This window comes from Esox lucius, chromosome 14, assembly GCF_011004845.1.
Source record: "Esox lucius isolate fEsoLuc1 chromosome 14, fEsoLuc1.pri, whole genome shotgun sequence".
Taxonomy (NCBI): Eukaryota; Metazoa; Chordata; class Actinopteri; order Esociformes; family Esocidae; genus Esox; species Esox lucius.
The window spans coordinates 36,885,748-36,911,759 of record NC_047582.1 but is presented as its reverse complement, the minus strand read 5'-3'; the positions used below and the strand labels follow the sequence as shown (position 1 = coordinate 36,911,759).

The following is a 26,012-nucleotide window of genomic DNA, read 5'->3' as shown; positions in this document are numbered from 1 at the left end:
GGTGACTAGCCCCACCTCTTCTCTCTGTGGTAGAGGACAGAACTAGCCTTTCCTCTTCTCTCTGTTGTAGAGGACAGAACTAGCCTTTCCTCTTCTCTCTGTGGTAGAGGACAGAACTAGCCCCACCTCTTCTCTCTGTGGTAGAGGACAGAACTAGCCCCACCTCTTCTCTCTGTTGTAGAGGACAGAACTAGCCCCACCTCTTCTCTCTGTGGTAGAGGACAGAACTAGCCCCACCTCTTCTCTCTGTGGTAGAGGACAGAACTAGCCCCTCCTCTTCTCTCTGTGGTAGAGGACAGAACTAGTGGGAAGTTATTGTTGTTATTGTTATTTTCTTGGATTAGGTTTGTGGCATTGTATAACATAAATATGTTTTTTTTGCTGCGGTACTTACGGTGTAACTTAACTCACCAGCGTACAATGTCGGCGGTTGTGGCTGTGTCCTGTTAGTTCACCTGCATAATTACAGTCTACTAATTTAGTCTACTATACTGATGGGTTCTCTTTTGTAATGAGTGGCTATCAACTATCTAACCCTAACCCTAAAAGCCTACCTACAACACTTCTTATCACTATCAACTATCTAACCCTAACCCTAAAAGCCTACCTACAACACTTCTTATCACTATCAACTATCTAACCCTAACCCTAAAAGCCTACCTACAACACTTCTTATCACTATCAACTATCTAACCCTAACCCTAAAAGCCTACCTACAACACTTCTTATCACTATCAACTATCTAACCCTAACCCTAAAAGCCTACCTACAACACTTCTTATCACTATCAACTATCAAAGTTTTGCACAACACATGGTGTTACGTTGTGGGAGATGATTGGCCAGTAGACTAAGCTGATTAAACCCAGGATTTTTTCACACCTTTTTTGGGCTAAAGATGGTCTAAGTTGGTTTAAGTGTTCAGAGATTCTACTGCATCTGGGTCTGGTTCTTGTTATGTTACTGGTCCAGCCTCAGTCCCTGACCAATCAATCATTCCTGTATCTTCACATGGATTATCCTTCACGTTGATTAGATTAGATTCAACTCATCATTTAACCCATTGCTCTGGGTAGTTGAGGAAAGGCTTAAAATATTACCTAATATTATTAAATTCTTATTATTTTATCGTTATGGACAAGCGTCCTTTCTGAAGTTTCTCCCCACTTCATCTCCTTGTCCCATTTTAATACACAGAGAATCTCTAATTACTGCAGCTCTATTTCTCTGAGATATACTTAAATGAACTGGGATGTACAAATCTCCTTAAATGTAAGTGTTTATTTTCTAGGGCTCTGATCTGCAGTGTAGCCATGACTGTAGCCTGTTATTATAGTATATTTATCATAGATGGGATTCAGACCAGAGAAGCTAGAGGCATGATTCAGGTCCTCAATAAGACCACTACAGCTTAAAAGGTCAGGATTCAAGACAAAACGAGAGTCATCTTCTGCCTGATGAGTCTATATTGCTTTGGCTGTAGTCTGATCATTCTATGTTGATATGACTCAGTAGCCTGGCCCCTCCCCTAAAGGAGGGGAGATTATTTAAACATTGTAATAATAGTTTTCAACTTTGTGAAATTACTCTGTAATTGTTTAATATTTCCACAATTTTCTTGCTGTCTCCCTCTTTGTCGTTCTGTTTCTGTCTGTCTTGTTCTGTATCACTCTCTCTTTCTCTATTCCAATCTGTATTACAGAGAATGTTCCAGTCTGTATTACAGGGAATGTTCCAATCTGTATTACAGGGAATGTTCCAGTCTGTATTACAGGGAATGTTCCTTTCTGTATTACATAGAATGTTCCAATGTGTATGGGAGGGAATGTTCCAATCTGTATTACAGGGAATGTTCCTTTCTGTATTACATAGAATGTTCCAATGTGTATGGCAGGGAATGTTCCAATCTGTATTACAGAGAATGTTCCAGTCTGTATTACAGGGAATGTTCCAATCTGTATTACGGGGAATGTTCCAATCTGTATTACAGGGAATGTTCCTTTCTGTATTACATAGAATGTTCCAATGTGTACGGCAGGGAATGTTCCAATCTGTATTACAGGGAATGTTCCAATCTGTATTAAAGGGAATGTTCCAGTCTGTATGACAGGGAATGTTCCAGTCTGTATTAAAGGGAATGTTCCAGTCTGTATGACAGGGAATGTTCCTTTCTGTATGACAGCGAATGCTCTAGTCACAGGGGTTTTCTGCTCTCTGATGGCTAAAATGTACTCAACATTTCAAACATATCTCTTGTTCTTGGTTGTTTCCGTATGTCATGGTAAAAGTTCCACTTGGTGTTATGGTTGGAATTAGAGGTTAAGGAAGAAGGGTTAGAGGTTAGGGTTTGGTAAATAGAACTTGTCCCCACCAGAACTTGTACCACTGAGTTGTCACTAACGCCTGTTCCCGGGTGTGATGTTTCCACCCACACATTTCAGAGCTGTGACCATGAGACATGGGTCTGGGTTTCTCTGAAACAGCCTCCGCATGTCAAGGTTGTTCTCTGGCTTGCACGTTATCATCTTGTTGCCTCAGCTGAGGAAGAAAGGACGCCAAGAATTAGATGGAGATGATTTTCTGTTAACAACACAGTATAAGACAGGGAGCAGGAAAACATATGATCTAAATCAGAGGCTTGGAGCCCTTTTGTAAACATAAACACTATATATCCCTTTAATTACTAGCTGTTGTCATTCCCACTTTAGCTATGTGCGCATTTTTACAACACTACATAGCTAATGTATAATCACATTTTAAAAGCCTTTAAGGTAAATTGGGTGTGAGGCATACATTTCTTTCACTCTTGATATCTTTCTTATTAATATCTTTCTTGCTTTTACAAAATAAGCAAAGTGTTCCTATGCCAATTAAAATGAAAACCGTTTAAACTGGATGTGATTGACACTGTATGACCTGTCGAAATTCAACAAGAGACGAGACTATTGGGCAGGGGTCATTACTGAATCTGTCACAAACATAATGCCTTCATATCAGTTGAATTGTTTGTTGATTGAATCTACGCAAAAAATATTTAATTGGAAAATATTTCAGGTAATTAGTAGACTAGTTTCATAGAAATAGAATATAGATGATTATCATGAACTCTAGATCCACAACAGTCTAACATCTGTTGTCTCATGGGACAACAGTGCTTAGTCTTAACTCAGAAAACCCCCTGTTGCAACTACCCTTTTTAAAGAAACAGGACAGAGTATCAGTGGTTCCTTAAAGCAGATAGTATATTATGCAAAAAATTAGTAGTAATATGTCCACATTTTCATTTGCAATGAATCCATTATTAGTATTCACCAAAACTAAAACAATGAATCCATTATTAGTATGTACCAAAACTAAAACAATGAATCCATTATTAGTATGTACCAAAACTAAAACAATGAATCCATTATTAGTAGGTACTAACCTAAAACAACGAATCAATTAGACTTTAATAGAATGTAAAATGTTTTAACCACATTACTTTTACTTTTCAAAAAATACTTGTTGGGCATTTTAACTATCCAGCATCAACCTTTTGTTCTGTATTATAATTTGTGTTCTATAATATCATTTTGTTTCATTATTAGACCAGGCAAAATAGTTTATTATTATACTATTCCAAAGACAATATTCAGCCAAAAGTCATTGAATACTATAACAAAACCATGTCAAACATTTGCTTAAAACTTTCCAAGTTTTATTACTAGAATTTAAATTTTAAAGATTAATGGGACAGGATTACATAAGGGGTTATAATCCACTCCACACATTCCTATGTACATCATAACCGCTGGCAAATGTATGGCTACCATTTGCCCCAGTACTTTTCAAAGTAGTGTGTCTACTATTATAATTGTAAAAAAAAACGTTTTGCAACAGGAAATATAAGCGTGAATTTCTTGCAATTGAACAAGTTGATAAAATACTTTCAGCCTGTTAACTCTGTTGAATATAACACACTACCTCAATCGCTGACAGCAACAGGTGAATGTACCTGTCAGTCACAGTGATCTCCTAGCTACAGCCAACTTGGCCCCAGAGGCAGAGCGTCAACCACGCCTCTCAACTACTCATTGCTAAGTAACGCCAGTAATCGTCAGAATAGTGCAGATGGTTACTTTGTTTGCTCACACTCCCCTATCGCCTGCCTCCTGTCAGGTGAAAACGCAAATTCTATTAGACAAAATGTCAAATGTCTCAACTTAACAAATTGCCATTGTTACATTTCGTAGCTTGCATTTGTAGCTACTATGTGTATTTTAAGCTCACTAATTACATTTGTTTGCTACAGGAAAAAGACGAGTACAGATGAAACGATCTGCTACCCAAGGCCAAGTGACAATAATTAAGTTCCTGAAAAAGTTAGCTAGCTGGTCTCTTTTTTAATTAAGACTGATGACGTGGTGTTATGTTGACATTTGTTAAGCATTTCAAAACTTAGCTAGCTAAACATTCCAGTCATCCACAGGGAGAGTATGAATATGTTTCTCTTCGTGGTGTAATTGCATGGTGACACAGAGTGGTAGCAGCTGGTAGGATTGAGTTAGTAAGAAGAGTGCAATACACATTGATGTGATTCAGAGTTTGATTGACTCGGAGGTGTTTGTATAATTTTATAAACACTGTTTTATAAAGTGTTTATATCATTTTATAAACACTTTTTGATGTGAGCTATTGATCAATTTAAATTGATCAGGGGTTTTCCTGGTTGAGAATTAGGCAAAGGTGGTACTCTAACTCCTGCTCTCTACCAGACGCTCCTCTGATATACTTTATATTATATCTGGCTTCACACTTGAAAAAAATCTATTAAAGTGTTAAATTTGCCTTGTTGTCCATGTCCAATTGAGCAGCTAATTCACACTACAATGTCCTCCCTAATAGCAACCAAAATACAAACAATACATTTATTCAATCAATCTATCGAAATTATTCATAAAGCCCTTTTTACATCAGCAGTTGTCACAAAGTGTTTTTACAAAACACCCAGTCTGAAACCCCAAGGAGCAAACAACGTACAATGTACAATCTACAATGGAGAAGGAGAACTGACCCTACTCCCCCAGCAAATAATAAAATACCAGCGTAAAACCTTGGGGCTGAGACAGGGGGGTCCAGTGACACTGTGGCCCTCTCAGAGGGAGATATGTTCTTGTTAATATAGATTTGCATAAAAAAGGAAACAGAGCTGTTATATATTACAGCCTTGTCATGTTATATATTACAGCCTTGTCATGTTATATATTACAGCCTTGTCATGTTATATATTACAGTCTTGTCATGTTATATATTACAGCTTTGTAATGTTATATATTACAGCCTTGTCGTGTTTCTGCCCCCCATCCTTGCCTTGACGCCATGTCATCAATCCCCTCTCTCAACTTCCTTCAGCTGTACGGGCTCTGCTGCTCTCAGTGATCAAGCATTTTCACGTTCATATATTTATATTCTTAGTGACTTAAATATGTTCATTTGATATTTTTTTACACTGTATATTGCATATATAATGTTTTTGGTGACAGTATTACATACCCTAGTCTGATGGTCTTTTCACCAGTCATCTTCATTTGTTTAGCGAACTCTTTTCTCGTGAGACAAAACTCTTCTTGTTCTGTAATAGCCCCATCCAGTACTGACACTCTAGGGAGGGTCCGAATCATTTTTGGACTGGGTCATTGATCCTAATGGCCTTGGATTCCACTGTATTGTCCCTTAAATTGACATGGGAAACTGACGTAAATATGTCATTTACAGACACTGAAGGGTGAAGAATTCTTAGGAATGGGAAACAAGGGTCAAGGGAATTGTGAACACGACTGATTCAATTAAAAATTATAAATAGAGTCCATTGGACACTATCCAGGCTGCAGAGAGTGGGTGTGACTGATAGTGCAGCGTGCTGAAAGTAGCCCCAGACTGGACCCAGACTGCCTGTATGTTAGGACGGAAACTCCTGGTCAAGTACTGGAAGGCTTCCTCTGCACTGGCACCATCTTTGTGGCCCAGCTGGCAGCCCTAGAACGATAGGCTGCTTGATAAGGGGGAGGAGAATCACTTAAAATGAGGGTGGTACAACTCAAATGCAGCTCCAGAAAAGTTTAAGAGACCACTGCACCTTTTTCTTTCCTTTCCAAAAAATTCATAAAGTGAGGTTTTGAGTGAAAATTAAGAAAATACTGCAAATTGAACGCTTCTGTTCCTCACTCAAAACTTTCCTTTTTAACTTTTTATGGAAAGGAAAGAAAAAGGTGCAGTAGTCTCTTAATTTTTTCCGGAGCTGTATATTGTGAGTATAGTGGCGATTCTGGCACATATAAATTGCAGTAAACTACCAAATTAAGTGCGAACAACTTCGTTGGAATGTCTGTCGAACAGGCAGTTACTTACAAATTTTAAGCATTTCGTTCACTGTAAAATTTTATATTTTTTTTTTATACGCACACATATACAGTATGTGTTATTATATATTAGTATATATTATTAGTATATATTATTATTATTTGGTAGTCTTTGTCTGTGGTCATGATTGTATTTATTGTCGTTTTTTTATTTAATTTGAATGTTTCATGTCTGCTTCTTCCTTGAGGAGGAAACAATGTGCAGCACTTTTTATTGATCATCAATAGCCTTTCAAACTGTTGATCACTTATTACTAATTTAGAAATTTCGTCAAAATAGGCCCAGATCAGACAGCCTGTGGCTGGTTTTCAAACAAATTAAATGAAAGATCTCAGTGTGTTCTCACTGAAGGGGTTACATTCGATTTCTTGTTTCTTATTTTCCTTTACATTAATGATATTTGTTTATCCATTGAAGGTTGAAACCTGTACCTCTATGGAGATGACACTGTGTTATATGCTGTTGCTCCCACAGTTGACCAGAGTAACGGACTGTTTATGAGTAACAGACTGCATTCAATCGGTCTTCTTTTTCCCTTGAAGTTAACTTCTTCCCTTGTGTTAACTTCTGAAAAAAATATATCTAAATATCTAAAATGTGGGCCTGGTTACTCTTGATTATGCTAAGTATTAAATATACAGTGGATATAAAAAGTCTATACACCCCAGTTAAAATGTCAGGTTCTTGTCATGTAAAAGAATGAGATAAACTGAAATCTAAAAACTAACAATAACCTGGTTGCATAAGTGTGTACACCCTTAAACTAATACTTTGTTGAAGTACCTTTTGATTTTATTACAGCACTCAGTCTTTTTGGGATGGAGTCTATTAGCATGGCACATCGTGAAGTGACAATATTTGCCCACTCTTCTTTGCAAAAGCGCTCCAAATCTGTTCGACTGCGAGGATATCTCCTGTGCACAGCCCTCTTCAGATCTCCCCACAGATGTTTAATTGGATTCATGTCTGGGCTCTGGCTGGGCCATTCCAAAACGTTAGTCTTCTTCTGGTGAAGCCTGGCTTTGTGGATTTGGATGTGTGCTTTGGGTAGTTGTCTTGCTGAAAGGTGAACTTCCTCTTCATCTTCAGCTTTCTAATGGACGCCTGAAGGTTTTGTGCCAAAATTGGCTGGTATTTGGAACTGTTCATAATTCCCTCCACCCTGACTAAGGCTCCGGTTCCAGCTGAAGAAAAACAGCCCCAAAGCATGATGCTGCCACCACCATGCTTCAATGTGGGTATGGTGTTCTTTGGGTGAAATGCATTGTTGTTTTTGCGACCAAACATACCTTTTGGAATTTTGGTCAAAACGTTCAACCTTGGTTTCATTAGACCATAACACATTTTCCCACATGCTTTTGTTTTTGCTAACTTCAGCCTGGCCTGGATGTTTTTCTTTGTAAGAAAAGGCTTCTGTCTTGCCACCCTACCCCATAGCCCATTCATATGAAGAATACAGGAGATTGTGGTCACATGTAGCACACAGCCAGTACTTGCCAGAAATTCCAGCAGTTCCTTTAATGTTGCTCTAGGCCTCTTGGAAGCCTCCTTGACCAGTTTTCTTTTCATCAATTTTGGAGGGACGTCCAGTTCTAGGTAATGTCTCTGTTGTGCCTTATTTTCTCCACTTGATGATGACTGTCTTCACTGTGTTCCATGGTATATCTAATGCTTTGGAAATTATTTTGTACCCTTCTCCTGACTGATATCTTTCAAAAATGATATCCCTCTGATGCTTTGGAAGCTCTCTGCGGACCATGGCTTTTGCTCTGAGATGCAACTAAGAAAATGTCAGGAAAATCCTACTAGAACAGCTGAACTCGATATGTGATTAATCAGTCACTTTATATGATGGCAGGTGTGTAATAACTTCTATTTAACATGAGTTTGAATGTGATTGGTTAATACAGCCACATTCCCAGTTATAAGTGGGTGTGCACACTTATGCAACCACGTTATTGTAAGGTTTTTATTTTTCCTTTTTCCCCCTTGAAGATTTCAGTTTGAATTGTTCACATTATAGGTCACATTAAAAGTGGAAAAAGTTTTGAAATGATTTATCTTTGTCTCATTCTTTTACATCACAAAAACCTGGCATTTTAACAGGGGTGTGTAGACTTTCTATATCCACTGTATGTATGTGGAATGTATAGATGTGCAATTATTGCAAATGCATTACATATGGCAAATCTATATTGTGCGGTGGAAAATGTACAAATGTACAGAAAATGCACAGGTATTAATAAAATGTATAGTATAATGCATAATATAATGTATAGTATAATGTGTAATATAAAGTGTAGTATAATGTATAATATAATGTGTAGTATAATGCATAATATAATGTATAGTATGATTTATAATATAATGTACAGTATAATGCATAATGTATAGTATAATGTATAATATAATGTATAGTATAATGTATAATATAATGTATAGTATAATGCATAATGTAATGTATAGTATAATGTATAATATAATGTATAGTATAATGTATAATATAATGTATAGAATAATGTTTGTACACGTGAGATAGATAGCGGCAATTCTCAATGGCATTCAAAATTTGCAATCAAGGTATATTGAAGGAGTAGGGTAGCATGTGCAGCTGAAATGCAGGGATAGCAGCAATGAGGTTCCCAAGGTAGACATGTACATTATGTAACAATTAAAAAATGTAAGTACAATGGCAATTCTAAATGTGCAATGAGGGCAAGTTTAATGTACAAGTTTAAGGTGCAAGTAGATTAACTTGTCAGAAAACTGCACATTTGCTTTCTACAACCCAGTTTCCAAAAATAATGAATATAAAATAAAAACAGAATGCAATGATGTGCAAATCATGTATCCCTATATTTAATTGAAAACAGTACAAAGACAACATCAAATGTTAACACTGAGAAATGTTATTGTTACTGGAAATATACATGCCCATTTTGAATTTGATGCCAGCAACATGTTTCAAATATTTTGGGACAGGGACATGTTTACTACAGTGTTGCATTACCTCTTCTTTCAACAGTACTCTGTAAGTGTTTGGGATCTGAGGAGACCAACTGCTGTAGTTTGAAAGTGAAACATTCTTGCTTGTGTGAATGAGAGGGGGGGGTTGGTTCTGCCATTCACCAACAACCAGGCAGGACAGGTGGAAAAATACGGGGATTCAGTTGGCAATTATTCCCTGTATTTTTTTATTTGGGTCCGGCCACCAGGTGGTCACTGATCCCGGTTGAAACAAAAAAAACAAAGAAAACAAACAACAGAACTCAAATGGACTCCTCTGTCCAACTGCACGGCCCTGGTCACAAACAAATTAAAACATGCAATCTGGCTCGTCCTCCGGTGTCTTTCTTCTCTCCTCTCTTTTCCAGCCTCAATCCGGTGGTTCGTCTCTCATCCCTTCGTTAAGGACACCTGTTGTATATGGGTGAAGGAGACAGATAATTGCTCCCCCAGGTGGCCCTGGTTCTGTCTGATTGCCCCGCACTTGCTTGCTGCCTTGTGCTATGGCTGGGTTGGGAGCTCCAGCTCAAACCGACCCTGTCACACTTGATATAGGATTATAGCTGCTAAACATTTCAGGGTCTCCTTTGTTGTATTTTTTGTTTCATTATGCGCCAAATGTTTTCAACGGGTGACCGGTCTGGACTGCAGGCATTTCCTCTCCTCTTTAGCCCAAAAGACACAGTGTGTATGATTCACAAATTTAATTTCAAATTTTTATTAGTCAGACCACAGGGCAGATTTCTAATTTGCCTCAGTCCGCCTTAAATGAGCTCGGGCCCAGAGAAGGTGTCAGCGTTTCTGGGTCTTGTTTATATCTGGTTTCTTCTTGGCATGGTGGAGTTTTAACTTGCATTTGTAGATGCAGCAATGGACTGTATTCAGAGACAATAGTTTTCGGAAGTGTGCCTGAGCCCATGCAGTGATTTTTACTACAATATCATGTCTGTTTTTAATGTAGTGCCGTCTGAGGGCCCGGAGATAATGGGAATGCAGTACTGGTTATGGGCCTTGTCCCTTTTTATGATATTATGTACCATAGATGATGAGTTCCCCATAATTTCTGCAATTGTACATTGAGAAACGGCTAATTGCCGTCCAGTCTTTCCCAGAGTAGTAAACCCCATCCTCACTTCTGACAGACTCATCCTCCCTGGGATGATCTTTTTAAACCCATTCATGTTACTGATCTGTTGCCAACTGACCTAATTGTGAGATGTTCCACCAGGTTTAGTTGTTAGCATTACATATATTTTTGGGCATGTCTTTTTCAAGAAACCATAAAATGTCTCAGTTTCAACATTTGTTATGTTGTCTTTGTACTAGTTTCTATTAAATATCGGGCTTAAACCCAGTGTTCCCACTTTTTGGGAAATGGGGTTGCATATAGAAATAGGTAATGACTTATGTTAGTCAGCAGAAGGCAAGTTGTTCAGTTGACTTTCATGCCGGCTGGTGGTCCCATCCAGTACCAGTACCATCTGGTTTCGAATCCAGTACCAGTACCATCTGGTGTCCCATCCAGTACCAGTACCATCTGATTTCATATCAAAGACCAGTACCATCGGGTTTCCCATCCAGGACCAGTAACATCTGGTCTCCCATCCAGCACCAGTACCATCTGGTCTCTAATCCAGGACCGACGCTGCTTAGCTTCACAGACACATGCAGTACAATTGTGTGTGAAATGATCCTCTCCTCTGTGTTAGATGAAAACCTCCACAGAATGAGTCCTGAAGGACTCTGACCTACATCTATCATCTAATCAACACTGGAGCAATTTGTCACACTGGAGCAATGTGTCACACTGGAGCAATGTGTCACACTGGAGTAATGTGTCACACTGAAGCAATGTGTCGCTGCGATCCTGGAGCGAGGAGATAGAGGAGGAAAGAGAAAATTAAGAGCTCTGGTAAAGTCTGAAGCTCCTTGCCTCACCCTATTGGTGTCGGAAATACATTTTTACTGTTTACAGATAATCTGGTGCTTCTTTCTCCAACCAGAGAGGCCTACAACAGCAAGAAAATCATCTATACACAAGTCTGACAGACTTAGGCCTTGATAGTGAAGACAAAAATAAAGATTTTCTAAAACAGTTCCAGATGATGGGAACACACTGTATATTCTGGATAATGGAACAACAACAGTTGTAGACATTATGTGGTTTATTTCTCAGCTTGAAAAACACCTCCGGGTTGAAATGCTGTTATTAAGGACTATTTCACACAAACCACCAGACTGACATACCAGATCAAGTTGCTATAAACTACAGTGTAGGAACATACACACAGACACACACATACACAGACTGCTGATGTTTTATCTACCAGCCTGGTTCTTCAGACCAATCATGGCAACGGCCATGTGTTGCCATGGTGATCTTGTCTACAGGAGGGAAGATGTTGTGGGCCGACCTAGCAGCAGACCAGCCCGTCAGACATTAACATGTCAGCACATCGCCTGGTTGGGGCAGCAAGGTCATCTCTGCTTTGGGGAGGATTAGCAGGGTTCGGCATGGGGGGGCAGGGGGTCGGCACGGGGCAGGAGGGGGTCATCGCGGGGGGCAGGAGGGGGTCGGCACGGAGCAGGAGGGGGCAGCAGGATAATAGAGGGTGTTAGCCTTGGGTGGAGGGGGGTGGCAGGAAGGAATGGGGGTGGAATGAGGGGGTGGATTGGGCCGGAGGGGGTAGAGCCCCTTCAGGATCACCTCCATCCTCTGGCTGCAGTGGTCTGACTAGATGACATGAAGAAGTATTGTGTTTTGTGGTCCGTGTGGACTGACTGCCCTGGAGCAGTTATGGGAACACATTGTGGACACTGTAAAAGGTATCTGACTGAAGCAAATCCTGTTTAAGGGCAGGATTTGGCTCCAGGCCAGAAGAATGGGAGTCAATGTCCTAAAGTGGTTGAAGTACTGGAACACTAGCAATATTGACTTATTCCCCAGGCCCCTGTCATCATCTGCCTCAGACAAGATGCATCATGTTTACTATGGAACCGGAGGAACCTGGTCAAACTGGTACAGAAGCAGTTAAGGAAGTCAAGTCATGGCTCCTTTTCTTACTAGCATTTTCATCCATCCAACAAATCCACTAAATCTCTCTCCCTCTTTCCTTTCCCTCTTTTCCTCTCTCTCTCTTTCCATCTCCCACTTTCCTCCCTCTGTCAGACCGCTCTCTGTTTCCGGGTGTCTGTTAAGGATGGGGACTGGATCATTGCTACCCTGGAGCCTTCTGACCTGCGAGAGAATGTGACGGGGTACGCTACCCGGGTCATGGGGGAACCACGAACACACCTACTGCCATTCCTGAACCAGTCTGACCCCACAGCCAGTCCGCTGGTCTTCAACTCCTCCCACCACGGACTCTGCTACACCGTCAGTCTGCTGCTCCGCCAGGGGAAGAGCTGGTCCAAGCCCATCCACACCGTGGTTCTGCTCACCAGTAAGAACAGCATGTTAGTGGTTGTTTCAGGCCACCTGGTCTGTGTTTGTGACCAGGTGGTCACAAACATGTCTTTGGTGTGTCTGTGTCTTCCTTCTGTCGATCTCTGTTGGTCCCAGTCGCTCACAGATACAGTATGGCTGTCTGGTTTTGTCTTCCCTCATATAGAACCGCGTCCAGTGGACAACGTGGTAATATCAGACTACCAGGAGGCTCCAGAAACAGGGGTGGTGTTTGAGATAAGCTCCCCAGAAAACAATGTGTTCAGTCGGGTCAACATCAGCTATGCAGAGGGTCGGGAGCAGAGATACATGCTCTATAAAGGTAAGGCCTCTGGCTGGACAGACTGAAGATCCAGGTCTCTTTCCAGAATCATTCGGTTGGATTACCTTTTAAGTTTGGGACAGGCACAATACAATTTTAATTAGCTAATCACATCAGTTATACCAGTTATACACCTGAATTACACCAGTTATACACATTAATTATATCAGTTATTCACATCAGTTATACCAGTTATACACCTGAATTACACCAGTTATACACATTAATTATATCAGTTATTCACATCAGTTATACCAGTTATACACCTGAATTACACCAGTTATACACATTAATTATATCAGTTATACACCTCAGTTATACCAGTTATACACCTGAATTACACCAGTTATACACATTAATTATATCAGTTATACACCTCAGTTATACCAGTTATACACCTGAATTACACCAGTTATACACATTAATTATATCAGTTATACACCTCAGTTATACCAGTTATACACCTGAATTACACCAGTTATACACCTGAATTACACCAGTTATATACCTCAGTTATACCAGTTATACACCTCAATTATACCAGTTATACACCTGAATTACACCAGTTATACACGTGAAATATACCAGTTATACACCTGAATTATATCAGATATACACCTGAATTACACCAGTTATATACCTCAGTTATACCAGTTTTACACCTCAATTATATCAGTTATACACCTGAATTACACCAGTTATACACATGAATTATACCAATTATACACCTCAATTATACCAGTCATACACATGGGGTTTGTGTGGCATGCTTGCAGAGTTGGCCAGTTTAGAGCTTGTTACAGCACCACCATGATGCCAGTTTGGGCCTCTTTGGGCCTTTATTATGATGCCAGTTTGGGCCTCTTTCGGTCTTTACTATGATGCCAGTTTGGGCCTCTGTGGGTCTTTACTATGATGCCAGTTTGGGCCTCTTTGGGACTTTACTATGAGACCAGTTTGGGTCTCTTTGGGCCTTTACTCTGATGTAAGTCTGGGCCTCTTTGGGCCTTTACTGTGATGCCAGTTTGGGCTTCTTTGGGCATTTTTATCTTACAAGAATTTGCTAAAAAGTACAGAAAAACACTGGAAGAAGAATAATAATAACCAATGGTAAAAACCTCATGCGGTTTATATGCTTAAAGATAAAATAAAATGAATGGTGGCTAAAGGTAGTGTATGTTTAGTTGTATTCCCTGTAAAAATGCACAAAGTTCTCGAATATTTCAGCCAACATTTGCTGTTCAGCCCAAAACATTTGAGGGACTGTTACAGCAGACTATCCTGGTGTGGGAAGGTACACAAGCTTTGCAAAGGTAGCTACAATTGACCTAGTTTTAACAACCTTTTTCAAACTGGTGCAAGTATTAAAACGTGTGTTCTATATTTGGATTTTTATGTATCCAAATCCTGTAAAGAGAACTTTTGTGTTTTGGTTACCAAATTTAAAAAGGCAAATTATGTGATTTAAATTCATCTGTATTAAGACAACTTTTTTTGTATTCTAGATTTCTACAAAGGGAAGACAGTGTTTAAACACTGGCTTCCTGGAACATGTTACAGCAACATCTCTTTCCAGCTGATCTCTGAAGCTTCAGTCAACAGAACCACCCTGGTCCGACGCAGTGACCTCACCCACGAGCCAAGACAACACAGGACAGGTAACTAACTACATTACCCATAAGCCCCGGTCAACACAGGCAGGTAACTAACTACATTACCCATAAGCCCTGACAACACAGGACAGGTAATTAACTACATCACCAACAAGCCCCGGTCAACACAGGCAGGTAACTAACTACATTACCCATAAGCCCTGACAACACAGGACAGGTAATTAATTACATCACCAACAAGCCCCGGTCAACACAGGCAGGTAACTAACTACATTACCCATAAGCCCTGACAACACAGGACAGGTAATTAATTACATCACCAACAAGCCCCGGTCAACACAGGCAGGTAACTAACTACATTACCCATAAGCCCTGACAACACAGGACAGGTAATTAACTACATCACCAACAAGCCCCGGTCAACACAGGCAGGTAACTGACTAGATAACATTGACATTGCAGAAACACAGGACAAACAATAGTTGTTTAATTGTTGGTTTAGTGTTTAAGACAGTAATTTAACCAACAATTGAACAACTATGATTTCTCCTGTGTAGCTGAGATGTGTGGGCAATATTGTTAACTACCTGTTGTTTAAGTTTTTGGTTGAATTATTCACTTATGCATAGAACAAGTTGGGTAACATGATCAATAATTCTGCTCTACAGGGGCAGATTATACATGATATAGACCAACCTCTTAAGCATAGCCTACAGGGTGAATTAGAAACAAATGAAAAATGTCCTCAGACAAAGGCTTAACCCAGATACACTAAAACAACAATTGAACAACTATTGGGTTTTCTGGGTTGGGTCTGAATACCGCTTGACAAGGGAGCAAAACCAGGACACTGTTCAAACACAACCAGTCTGTTAACATGAATATGGAGGTGCCAAACTAATCCAATACATTTTGGTTTTGCTGCAGTGCCCAACCCACCCCTCAATATCTCCCATAAGATCATCCCTCTCAGCCAGAGGGCCAAGCCAGGGGCCACCCAGGAAAACCCTCAATCCCGGTGGGCAAGGGACGTCCCCCTGATCGAAGAACAGGTCGTGCAGGTGAACCAGGAAATACAAGAAGTGTTGTCAGAACAGGTGGTGGGACTGGCCACACAGGTCCCATATAGCACTGCCCCCCAGAGGAACAACAGCTCTGATGACTACTCCACCACTAACTTCAACACCACTGAAGAAGACATCACAACAGTGCCCTATTGGCCAGAACCCACTGGCCCCTCCCCTCGGAATGGGGAAGAGGAGTTTGTGAATGCGGTGGTTTCCGAGTATGAGGACACCAATGACCAAGGATCAGCCATGGGTCTGCCCCCAGAGACCTCCGTCAACCCCCCTCGTCTGCCTCCCGTTCTGTTGGAGCTACGCTGGCTGCCCCCCCGAGCCCCAACCACCTATGATGGATTCAACATCTACATCTACAGGGAAGGTAAGACGGCCCTGTTTAGTGCACTTATTCATAGGGCTCTGGGTATAACTAGTGTACTACAGGTGGTAATAACTAGTGTACTACAGGTGGTAATAACTAGGTTACTACAGGTGGTAATAACTAGGTTACTACAGGTGTTTATAACTAGTTTACTACAAGTGGTAATAACTCGTTTACTACAGGTGGTTATAGGTAGTTTACTACAGGTGATTATAAATAGTGTACTACAGGTTGTTATAACTAGTTTACTATAGGTGATTATAACTAGTGTCAAACAGGTGGTAATAGCAAGTTTACTCTAGGTGGTTATAACTAGTGTACTACAGGTGGTTATAACTAGTGTACGATAGGGCTCTAAGAAAGTATTTTGAAAAAAATGTGTTGTTAAGTTATCTTCAGAATTCTTTATTATAAAATCTACTCCACAGATGAAGTTGGCATCTGTGTCCCTTCACTTGATATCTAACCTTTTCCTCCCATGGCATTCCTCCCCTAGGTAACATTACAGAAACAGCCACAGTGGATGAGAACACCCATGAGTTTTTCACAGAGCTGACAGAGTCTGGTATTTACAGAGTCCAGGTCACCACACTGAGCTCCACAGGAGATTGTGAGGCCAGAGAGAGTACTACTAAAACAGGGATAACCTTCTACCTCAGTAAGTGCTGCATATACACAAATAAACTTATATCAGAAATGTTGGTACTACTTTTACTGGAATAGCCTTCTACATCAGTAAGGTAGGTACTACCTATACAGGAATAATCATCTACATCAGTAAGATAGGTACTACCTATACAGGAATAACATTCTATGTCAGTATGTTACGTACTATTTACAAGAAAAACCTATGTCAGTGCATTGTGTTTTAAATGTCCAAAAAAATTATACTGTCAACCAGTGAATGATTCATGTCCCAGGTCCTACTGGAGAGGTATTGGACCAGCCCCAGGAACGCCCCCGGGGGGTCAGTATCAGGCTGCTGGGATCCAGTACTGCAGCGGTGACCTGGGCCCAGTCCTCTGAGAGCCACAATGGTAGCCTGGTGTCTGTGCTGTCCCTCACCTGCCACCGTCCAAGCCTCAGCCAGCGCATGGAGAACACATACTGCAATGAGGTGACTTTACATATACCTGTCATATCCAGAATATTTTCAGTATAAATACCTGTCAAAGCCAGAATATTTCAACTACATTTACCTGTCATAGCCAGAATATTTCTAGTATAAATACCTGTCATAGTAAGACAATTTCAACTACAAATACCTGTCATAGGTAAAAATATTTCAACTATAAATGCCTGTCATAGCCAGTATCTTTCAACTATATATGCATGTCATAGCCAGAATATTTAAACTACAAATACCTGTCATAGCCAGAATATTTCAACATAGACAGAATGTTTCAAGTACATTTTCCTTTCATAGCAAGAATGTTTAACTACATTTTCCTGTAGCACAGTGTCAGATTTTCAGACAAAACTGTACTGTAGCTTGTAACATTGAGAATTGTACAAAGATACATTCATCAGAAAGGGCTTTAAAGCATTTTTTTACAGCTAATCTAGCTAGTCCCTATCATGTCCTGTAATTGGTTCTAGGAGAACACGACCACTGACATCCTATCAAACCTAACTCCTGGGGCCCAGTACAGAGTTCTGGTGTACCATACTAACGGGCCACTCATCAGCCCCCCGTCAGAACCTGTCATCATAGACATCGGTGAGTCTCTGCAAGAAGACTGGTTAGGGTTTGGATGGGTTAGGGTTGGGGTGGATTAAAGATAGCATGGGCCAATGTTAGGATGGGTTAGGGTTTGGTTGGGTTAGGGTTAGGGTGGGTTAAAGATAGCATGGGCCAATGTTAGGATGGGTTAGGGTTCGGTTGGGTTAGGGTTAGGGTGGGTTAAAGATAGCATGGGCCAATGTTAGGATGGGTTAGGGTTTGGTTGGGTTAGGGTGGGTTAAAGATAGCATGGGCCAATGTTAGGATGGGTTAGGGTTTGGTTGGGTTAGGGTTAGGGTGGGTTAAAGATAGCATGGGCCAATGTTAGGATGGGTTAGGGTTTGGTTGGGTTAGGGTTAGGGTGGGTTAAAGATAGCATGGGCCAATGTTAGGATGGGTTAGGGTTTGGTTGGGTTAGGGTTAGGGTGGGTTAAAGATAGCATGGGCCAATGTTAGGATGGGTTAGGGTTTGGTTGGGTTAGGGTTAGGGTGGGTTAAAGATAGCATGGGCCAATGTTAGGATGGGTTAGGGTTTGGTTGGGTTAGGGTTAGGGTGGGTTAAAGATAGCATGGGCCAATGTTAGGATGGGTTAGGGTTTGGTTGGGTTAGGGTTTGGGTGGGTTAAAGATAGCATGGGCCAATGTTAGGATGGGTTAGGGTTTGGTTGGGTTATGGTTAGGGTGGGTTAAAGATAGCATGGGCCAATGTTAGGATGGGTTAGGGTTTGGTTGGGTTAGGGTGGGTTAAAGATAGCATGGGCCAATGTTAGGATGGGTTAGGGTTTGGTTGGGTTAGGGTGGGTTAAAGATGGCATGGGCCTAGGTTAGGATTGGTTTGGTTGGGTTAGGTGGGTTAAAGATAGTATGGGCCAAGGTTAGGATGTGTTATTTAGGATGTGTTAGGATTAGCTGGGCTCCTCTTTGGCTTTTTGGGGGTTTAGGCTGGACATCTGTGAAGCATGAAAGCTTTGTAAAGTACATTTTATTAAATTAATTAAACATTACACCCGCTATTCCCTCTGACACTGGTCTAGAACCTGTAATCATGGCTGTCTGTTAGACCCTGTAGTACTGGTCTGGAACCTGTAATCATGGCTGTCTGTTAGACCCTGTAGAACTGGTCTTGAACCTGTAATCATGGCTGTCTGTTAGACCCTGTAGAACTGGTCTGGAACCTGTAATCATGGCTGTCTGTTAGACCCTGTAGTACTGGTCTGGAACCTGTAATCATGGCTGTCTGTTAGACCCTGTAGAACTGGTCTGGAACCTGTAATCATGGCAAGAGGCAATAGAGTGTTGTCAAATCACTGTGTGCCTGTCCTGAAACAGCTGTGATTGGCTGCGCTTGTAGTCCCTCCTTTCTATCTGTTTTCATTACTGATTGTCTTGTCTTGTCGGATTGGCTGTCTTTGTCAGAGCCAACAGGGGTACGGGAGCTGGTGGTATATTCTCTGAGCCCGACGGCAGTCATCCTGTCGTGGCAGAGGCCATACCACGTTGCCTTCAGGAAGTATGTTCTGCAGACGTTCTTCTTCAACCCTGTCACGCTGGCCTCTGAGTGGACCACCTACTATGAGATTGCTGCTACAGCCTCTGTAATCGCATCCGTGGTAACTAGTCCCGCCTTTACTCTTACTCAGCCAGTTGGTTATTGGGTCTGTGCCTTAAAAATACGCTGATTGGTCTGCCCAATGTCTTTAAACTTTACAGCCAATAACCTGTCTGCCTGTCAAACTGTTTTAGCCAGTAACCTGTCTGCCTGTCAAACTGTTTTAGCCAGTAACCTGTCTGCCTGTCAAACTGTTTTAGCCAATAACCTGTCTGCCTGTCAAACTGTTTTAGCCAGTAACCTGTCTGCCTGTCAAACTGTTTTAGCCAGTAACCTGTCTGCCTGTCAAACTGTTTTAGCCAGTAACCTGTCTGCCTGTCAAACTGTTTTAGCCAGTAACCTGTCTGTCTGCCATGACGGTGTGTTGTAGCAGTTAAACTATTTGATAGTAGCTCTGATTGACCCTTTCCCTCCAGAGAGTAACAGATCTGTTGCCTGCCTGGTTCTACAACTTCCGTGTTTCCATGGTGACCTGGGGCGATCCCCCACTCAGCTGTTGTGACAGTTCAACGGTCAGCTTTATCACAGGTACTAACTACGAACACACACACATGTTCACACATACACACAGACACATTTACACAAACGCACATTCACAAACTTTCACACAGTTTGTCCTGAAGTCCCACATCATGAAGGGTCTTTGTCCTGAAGTCCAACATCATGAAGGGTCTTTGTCTTGAAGTCCCACATCATGAAGGGTCTTTGTCTTGAAGTCCCACATCATGAAGGGTCTTTGTCCTGAAGTCCAACATCATGAAGGGTCTTTGTCTTGAAGTCCCACATCATGAAGGGTCTTTGTCTTGAAGTCCAACATCATGAAGGGTCTTTGTCCTAAAGTCCCACATCATGAAGGGTCTTTGTCCTGAAGTCCAACATCATGAAGGGTCTTTGTCCTGAAGTCCAACATCATGAAGGGTCTTTGTCCTGAAGTCCAACATCATGAACTGTTTTGCCAATAAATTGTCTGCTTGTCAAACTGTTTTAGCCAATAACCTGCCTATCAAAGGGCTTTAGCCATGACGGGTCTTTGTCTTGAAGTCCAACATCATGAAAGGTTTTTGTCTTGAAGTCCAACATCATGAAGAACCTGAGAAATACTTTGAATTAATACATTTTCCTCTCTCTTTCTCTGCCAGCTCCAGAAGCCCCACACATCTCCTCAGTAGAATACAGCCATGGGACTTTGTACATTCGCTGGACCTATGGAGAGCTCTTCATAGACATGTCCCACTCCAGGATGCTACACTGGCAGGTCAATGCTCAGAGCAGGAAGGGCTCCAGGAGAAGCTACTCTACTGATGTGAGTGCCTCAGCAACCCGTTTAGATTAGATTAAACTTTCTCATTGAACAGTACATGTACAGTATAACGAAATGCAGTTAGCATCGAACCAGGAGTGCAAATAGAAGAGGGCAGAAAATATATTAGTATATTACAAGTATAATGTATAGATGTGCAATGAAAGCAAATGCAGTACAAATGGTGATACTAAATGTGCAATTAAGGCAAATAGATGAGAGCAGACAATGTACAAGAATTGAGTATAGTCTGAGTAAAAATGACAATTCTAAATGGCATTCTAGATGTGCAATCGAGGCAAAATGAAGGAGTAGAGTAGCATGTGCAACAGGGATGCAGAAATAGCAGCAATGAGGTCCCCGAGGTAGACAGGCCAGTGTGAAGACCAGCCCCTGTCAGAGTGTGTATCTGGTATTGTCCTAGCGGTGGAGTGTGTATTTGGTATTGTCCTAGCGTTGGAGTGTGTATTTGGTATTGTCCTAGCGGTGGAGTGTGTATTTGGTATTGTCCTAGTGGTGGAGTGTGTATTTGGTATTGTCCTAGCGGTGGAGTGTGTATTTGGTATTGTCCTAGCGGTGGAGTGTGTATTTGGTATTGTCCTAGCGGTGGATTGTGTATTTGGTATTGTCCTAGCGGTGGAGTGTGTATTTGGTATTGTCCTAGCGGTGGAGTGTGTATTTGGTATTGTCCTAGCGGTGGGTTGTGTATTTGGTATTGTCCTAGCGGTGGAGTGTGTATTTGGTATTGTCCTAGCGGTGGAATGTGTATCTGGTATTGTCCTAGCGGTGGAGTATGTATCTGGTATTGTCCTAGCGGTGGAGTGTGTATTTGGTATTGTCCTAGCGGTGGAGTGTGTATTTGGTATTGTCCTACCGGTGGAGTGTGTTTCTGGTATTGTCCTAGCGGTGGAGTGTGTATTTGGTATTGTCCTAGCGGTGGAGTGTGTATTTGGTATTGTCCTACCGGTGGAGTGTGTTTCTGGTATTGTCCTAGCGGTGGAGTGTGTATTTGGTATTGTCCTAGCGGTGGAGTGTGTATTTGGTATTGTCCTAGCGGTGGAGTGTGTATTTGGTATTGTCCTAGCGGTGGAGTGTGTATTTGGTGTTGTCCTAGCGGTGGAGTGTGTATTTGGTATTGTCCTAGCGGTGGAATGTGTATTTGGTATTGTCCTAGCGGTGGAGTGTGTATTTGGTATTGTCCTAGCGGTGGGTTGTGTATTTGGTATTGTCCTAGCGGTGGAGTGTGTATTTGGTATTGTCCTAGCGGTGGAATGTGTATCTGGTATTGTCCTAGCGGTGGAGTATGTATCTGGTATTGTCCTAGCGGTGGAGTGTGTATTTGGTATTGTCCTAGCGGTGGAATGTGTATTTGGTATTGTCCTAGCGTTGGAGTGTGTATTTGGTATTGTCCTAGCGTTGGAGTGTGTATTTGGTATTGTCCTAGCGGTGGAGTGTGTATTTGGTATTGTCCTAGCGGTGGAATGTGTATTTGGTATTGTCCTAGCGTTGGAGTGTGTATTTGGTATTGTCCTAGCGTTGGAGTGTGTATTTGGTATTGTCCTAGCGGTGGAGTGTGTATTTGGTATTGTCCTAGCAGTGGAGTGTGTATTTGGTATTGTCCTAGCGGTGGATTGTGTATTTGGTATTGTACTAGCGGTGGAGTGTGTATTTGGTATTGTCCTAGCGGTGGGTTGTGTATTTGGTATTGTCCTAGCGGTGGAGTGTGTATTTGGTATTGTCCTAGCGGTGGAATGTGTATCTGGTATTGTCCTAGCGGTGGAGTATGTATCTGGTATTGTCCTAGCGGTGGAGTGTGTATTTGGTATTGTCCTAGCGGTGGAATGTGTATTTGGTATTGTCCTAGCGGTGGAGTGTGTATTTGGTATTGTCCTAGCGTTGGAGTGTGTATTTGGTATTGTCCTAGCGGTGGAGTATGTATCTGGTATTGTCCTAGCGGTGGAGGGTGTATTTGGTATTGTCCTAGCAGTGGAATGTGTATTTGGTATTGTCCTAGCGGTGGAGTGTGTATTTGGTATTGTCCTAGCGGTGGAGTGTGTATTTGGTATTGTCCTAGCGGTGGAGTGTGTATTTGGTATTGTCCTAGCGGTGGAGTATGTATCTGGTATTGTCCTAGCGGTGGAGTGTATTCTAATGGTGTGTGTTTCCTCCCTGTGGACCTGCAGGTGACTCGTAATGTGATGCGGGCCAGCCTGGCACTGCCTCCGGGAGACATCTACAACCTGACCGTCACGGCCTGCACTGAAGGAAAACACAATTCATCTGTCCCTTACATAATTAAACTGGGTTAGTTCTGTCCCTTACATAATTCAACTGGGTTAATTCTGTCCCTTACATAATTCAACTGGGTTAGTTCTGTCCCTTACATAATTCAACTGGGTTAGTTCTGTCCCTTACATTATTAAACTGGGTTAGTTCTGTCACACATAATTAAACTGGGTTAGTTCTGTCACACATAATTCAACTGGGTTAGTTCTGTCCCTTACATAATTCAACAGGGTTAGTTCTGTCCCTTACATTATTAAACTGGATTAGTTCTGTCACACATTTTTAAACTGGGTTAGTTCTGTCCCTTACATTATTAAACTGGGTTAGTTCTGTCACACATAATTAAACTGGGTTAGTTCTGTCACACATAATTCAACTGGGTTAGTTCTGTCCCTTACATAATTCAACAGGGTTAGTTCTGTCCCTTACATTATTAAACTGGGTTAGTTCTGTCACACATTTTTAAACTGGGTTAGTTCTGTCACATATTATTAAACTGGGTTAGTTCTGTCACACATGATCAAACTGGGTTAGTTCTGTCCCTTACATTATTAAACTGGGTTAGTTCTGTCACACATTTTTAAACTGGGTTAGTTCTGTCACATATTATTAAACTGGGTTAGTTCTGTCACACATAATTCAACTGGGTTAGTTCTGTCCCTTACATTATTAAACTGGGTTAGTTCTGTCACACATAATTAAACTGGGTTAGTTCTGTCCCTTACATAATTCAACTGGGTTAGTTCTGTCACACATAATTAAACTGGGTTAGTTCTGTCACACATAATTCAACTGGGTTAGTTCTCTCCCTTACATAATTGAACTGGGTTAGTTCTGTCCCTTACATTATTAAACTGGGTTAGTTCTGTCCCTTACATTATTAAACTGGGTTAGTTCTGTCACATATTTTTAAACTGGGTTAGTTCTGTTACATATTATTAAACTGGGTTAGTTCTGTCACACATGATCAAACTGGGTTAGTTCTGTCACAAATTATTTAACTGGGCTAGATCTATCACACATTATTAGCAAGCAAGTTTATTTATATAGCACAGTTCATACATAGAAGCAATTGAATGTGCTTTACAAAGGAAAAAAAAGATGCAATTGAATAAAAACAGTCAGATTGTTACAATCCTCTAACCATCCTCCAGGGTGACTCTCCACCCCGGTATCTCAATCCTTGCGCTCCAGCGCTTGGATTAACTCGTCACTCCTTTTGTGAGATAATACCCTGCATCAATGTCTAAATTACAGCAGCAGCACAAGAACTTGCAATATTCATCATCACCAGATTGTTACATTTACACAGAAGTTATTCCTCTGATAGCACCAGAACTTACATTACAGAAAAATTATTTAAAGATTTGTAAAACATTGAAAAATAGAAATAGAATAAAAACTGTTAGATTCCAGGAAGCTATAAAATCTGCAAGGAGAATAAAAACAAATAATAGAATAAAAACAAATACTAGAATAAAAACAATAAAACATCATAATAATAAAGCATGGAATATCAAAATAGAAAAAACACATAACTGGTATATTCCATAGTAAATTCCATTAGGAAACTATAAAAGCTGTAAGGCAAACAGTATGGTTAAGCTAAAGTGCACATGAAATGAGAAATGGGTTTGTTCTGTCACACTGTTACGGGGGAGCCGCGAGTGGGCCCAAGCGCACGACACCAGACTCAATCAGAGAAACAAAAGGGTGTTTTAATGGTGGCTGGGATGGAAGGACTGAGGCCAGGCTGTAGGGGTTGGGGCTGGGCAGGTAGGTAGGCAGGATGGGGCGAGGCAGACAGGACAGTGGGTAGGCAGAGCAGGTGGCTAACAGGCAGGCAGGTGGAGGTGTTTGGAGGCTGGGTAAGGTGGATTTTGGTAACGGGGAATAAACAGGGTTAGTAGGAAGGAACAACTAAACTGGGTGCTCAAACTATGGTTTGGAGAGGCCGGGAACGTTACTACCTAGTAGTGATTAACAACGATCTAGCTCCAGACGGACGGATACCAGGGTATACAGTGGGGCAAAAAAGTATTTAGTCAGCCACCAATTGTGCAAGTTCTCCCACTTAAAAAGGTGAGAGAGGACTGAAATTGTGAGAAACTATGAGAGACAAAATGAGAAAAAAAATCTATTTATTGAATTTATTGGTAAATTATGGTGGAAAACAAGTATTTGGTTAATAACAAAAGTTAATCTCAAAACTTTGTTATATACCCTTTGTTGGTAATGACAGAGGTCATACGTTTTCTGTAAGTCTTCACAAGGTTTTCACACACTGTTGCTGGTATTTTGGCCCATTCCTCCATGCAGATCTCCTCTAGAGCAGTGATGTTTTGGGGCTGTCGCTGGGCAACACAGACTTTCAACTCCCTCCAAAGATTTTCTATGGGGTTGAGATCTGGTGACTGGCTAGGCCACTCCAGGACCTTGAAATGCTTCTTACGAAGCCACTCCTTCGTTGCCCAGGCGGTGTGTTTGGGATCATTGTCATGCTGAAAGACCCAGCCATGTTTCATCTTCAATGCCCTTGCTGATGGAAGGAGGTTTTCACTCAAAATCTCACGATACATGGCCCCTTTCATTCTTTCCTTTAAACGGATCAGTCGTCCTGGTCCCTTTGCAGAAAAACAGCCCCAAAGCATGATGTTTCCACCCCCATGCTTCACAGTAGGTATGGTGTTCTTTGGATGCAACTCAGCATTCTTTCTCCTCCAAACACAACAAGTTGAGTTTTTACGAAAAAGTTATATTTTGGTTTCATCTGACCATATGAAATTCTCCCAATCCTCTTATGGATCATCCAGATGCTCTCTAGCAAACCTCAGACGGGCCTGGACATGTACTGGCTTAAGCAGGAG

The 26,012-nt window shown here is 41.3% G+C and overlaps 1 protein-coding gene across 3 annotated transcripts in view; it reads left to right on the top strand.

Annotated features, from left to right (window-relative positions):
• ptpro (protein tyrosine phosphatase receptor type O) overlaps positions 1-26,012 on the top strand; it is a 57,604-nt gene that overhangs the window by 3,677 nt on the left and 27,915 nt on the right. For all 3 annotated transcript variants that reach the window (XR_004576793.1, XM_029125226.2, XM_029125225.2), the window contains exons 2-12: positions 12,574-12,847; positions 13,016-13,171; positions 14,677-14,829; positions 15,712-16,227; positions 16,724-16,885; positions 17,148-17,344; positions 17,827-17,947; positions 19,367-19,560; positions 19,976-20,087; positions 20,699-20,862; positions 23,043-23,163. Coding sequence is in view for 2 of the 3 variants with exons in the window: in XM_029125226.2 (XP_028981059.2) it covers positions 12,574-12,847; positions 13,016-13,171; positions 14,677-14,829; positions 15,712-16,227; positions 16,724-16,885; positions 17,148-17,344; positions 17,827-17,947; positions 19,367-19,560; positions 19,976-20,087; positions 20,699-20,862; positions 23,043-23,163 (2,170 nt within the window). In the remaining variant the exon portion in view is untranslated. The remainder of the gene's footprint in view (positions 1-12,573; positions 12,848-13,015; positions 13,172-14,676; positions 14,830-15,711; positions 16,228-16,723; positions 16,886-17,147; positions 17,345-17,826; positions 17,948-19,366; positions 19,561-19,975; positions 20,088-20,698; positions 20,863-23,042; positions 23,164-26,012) is intronic.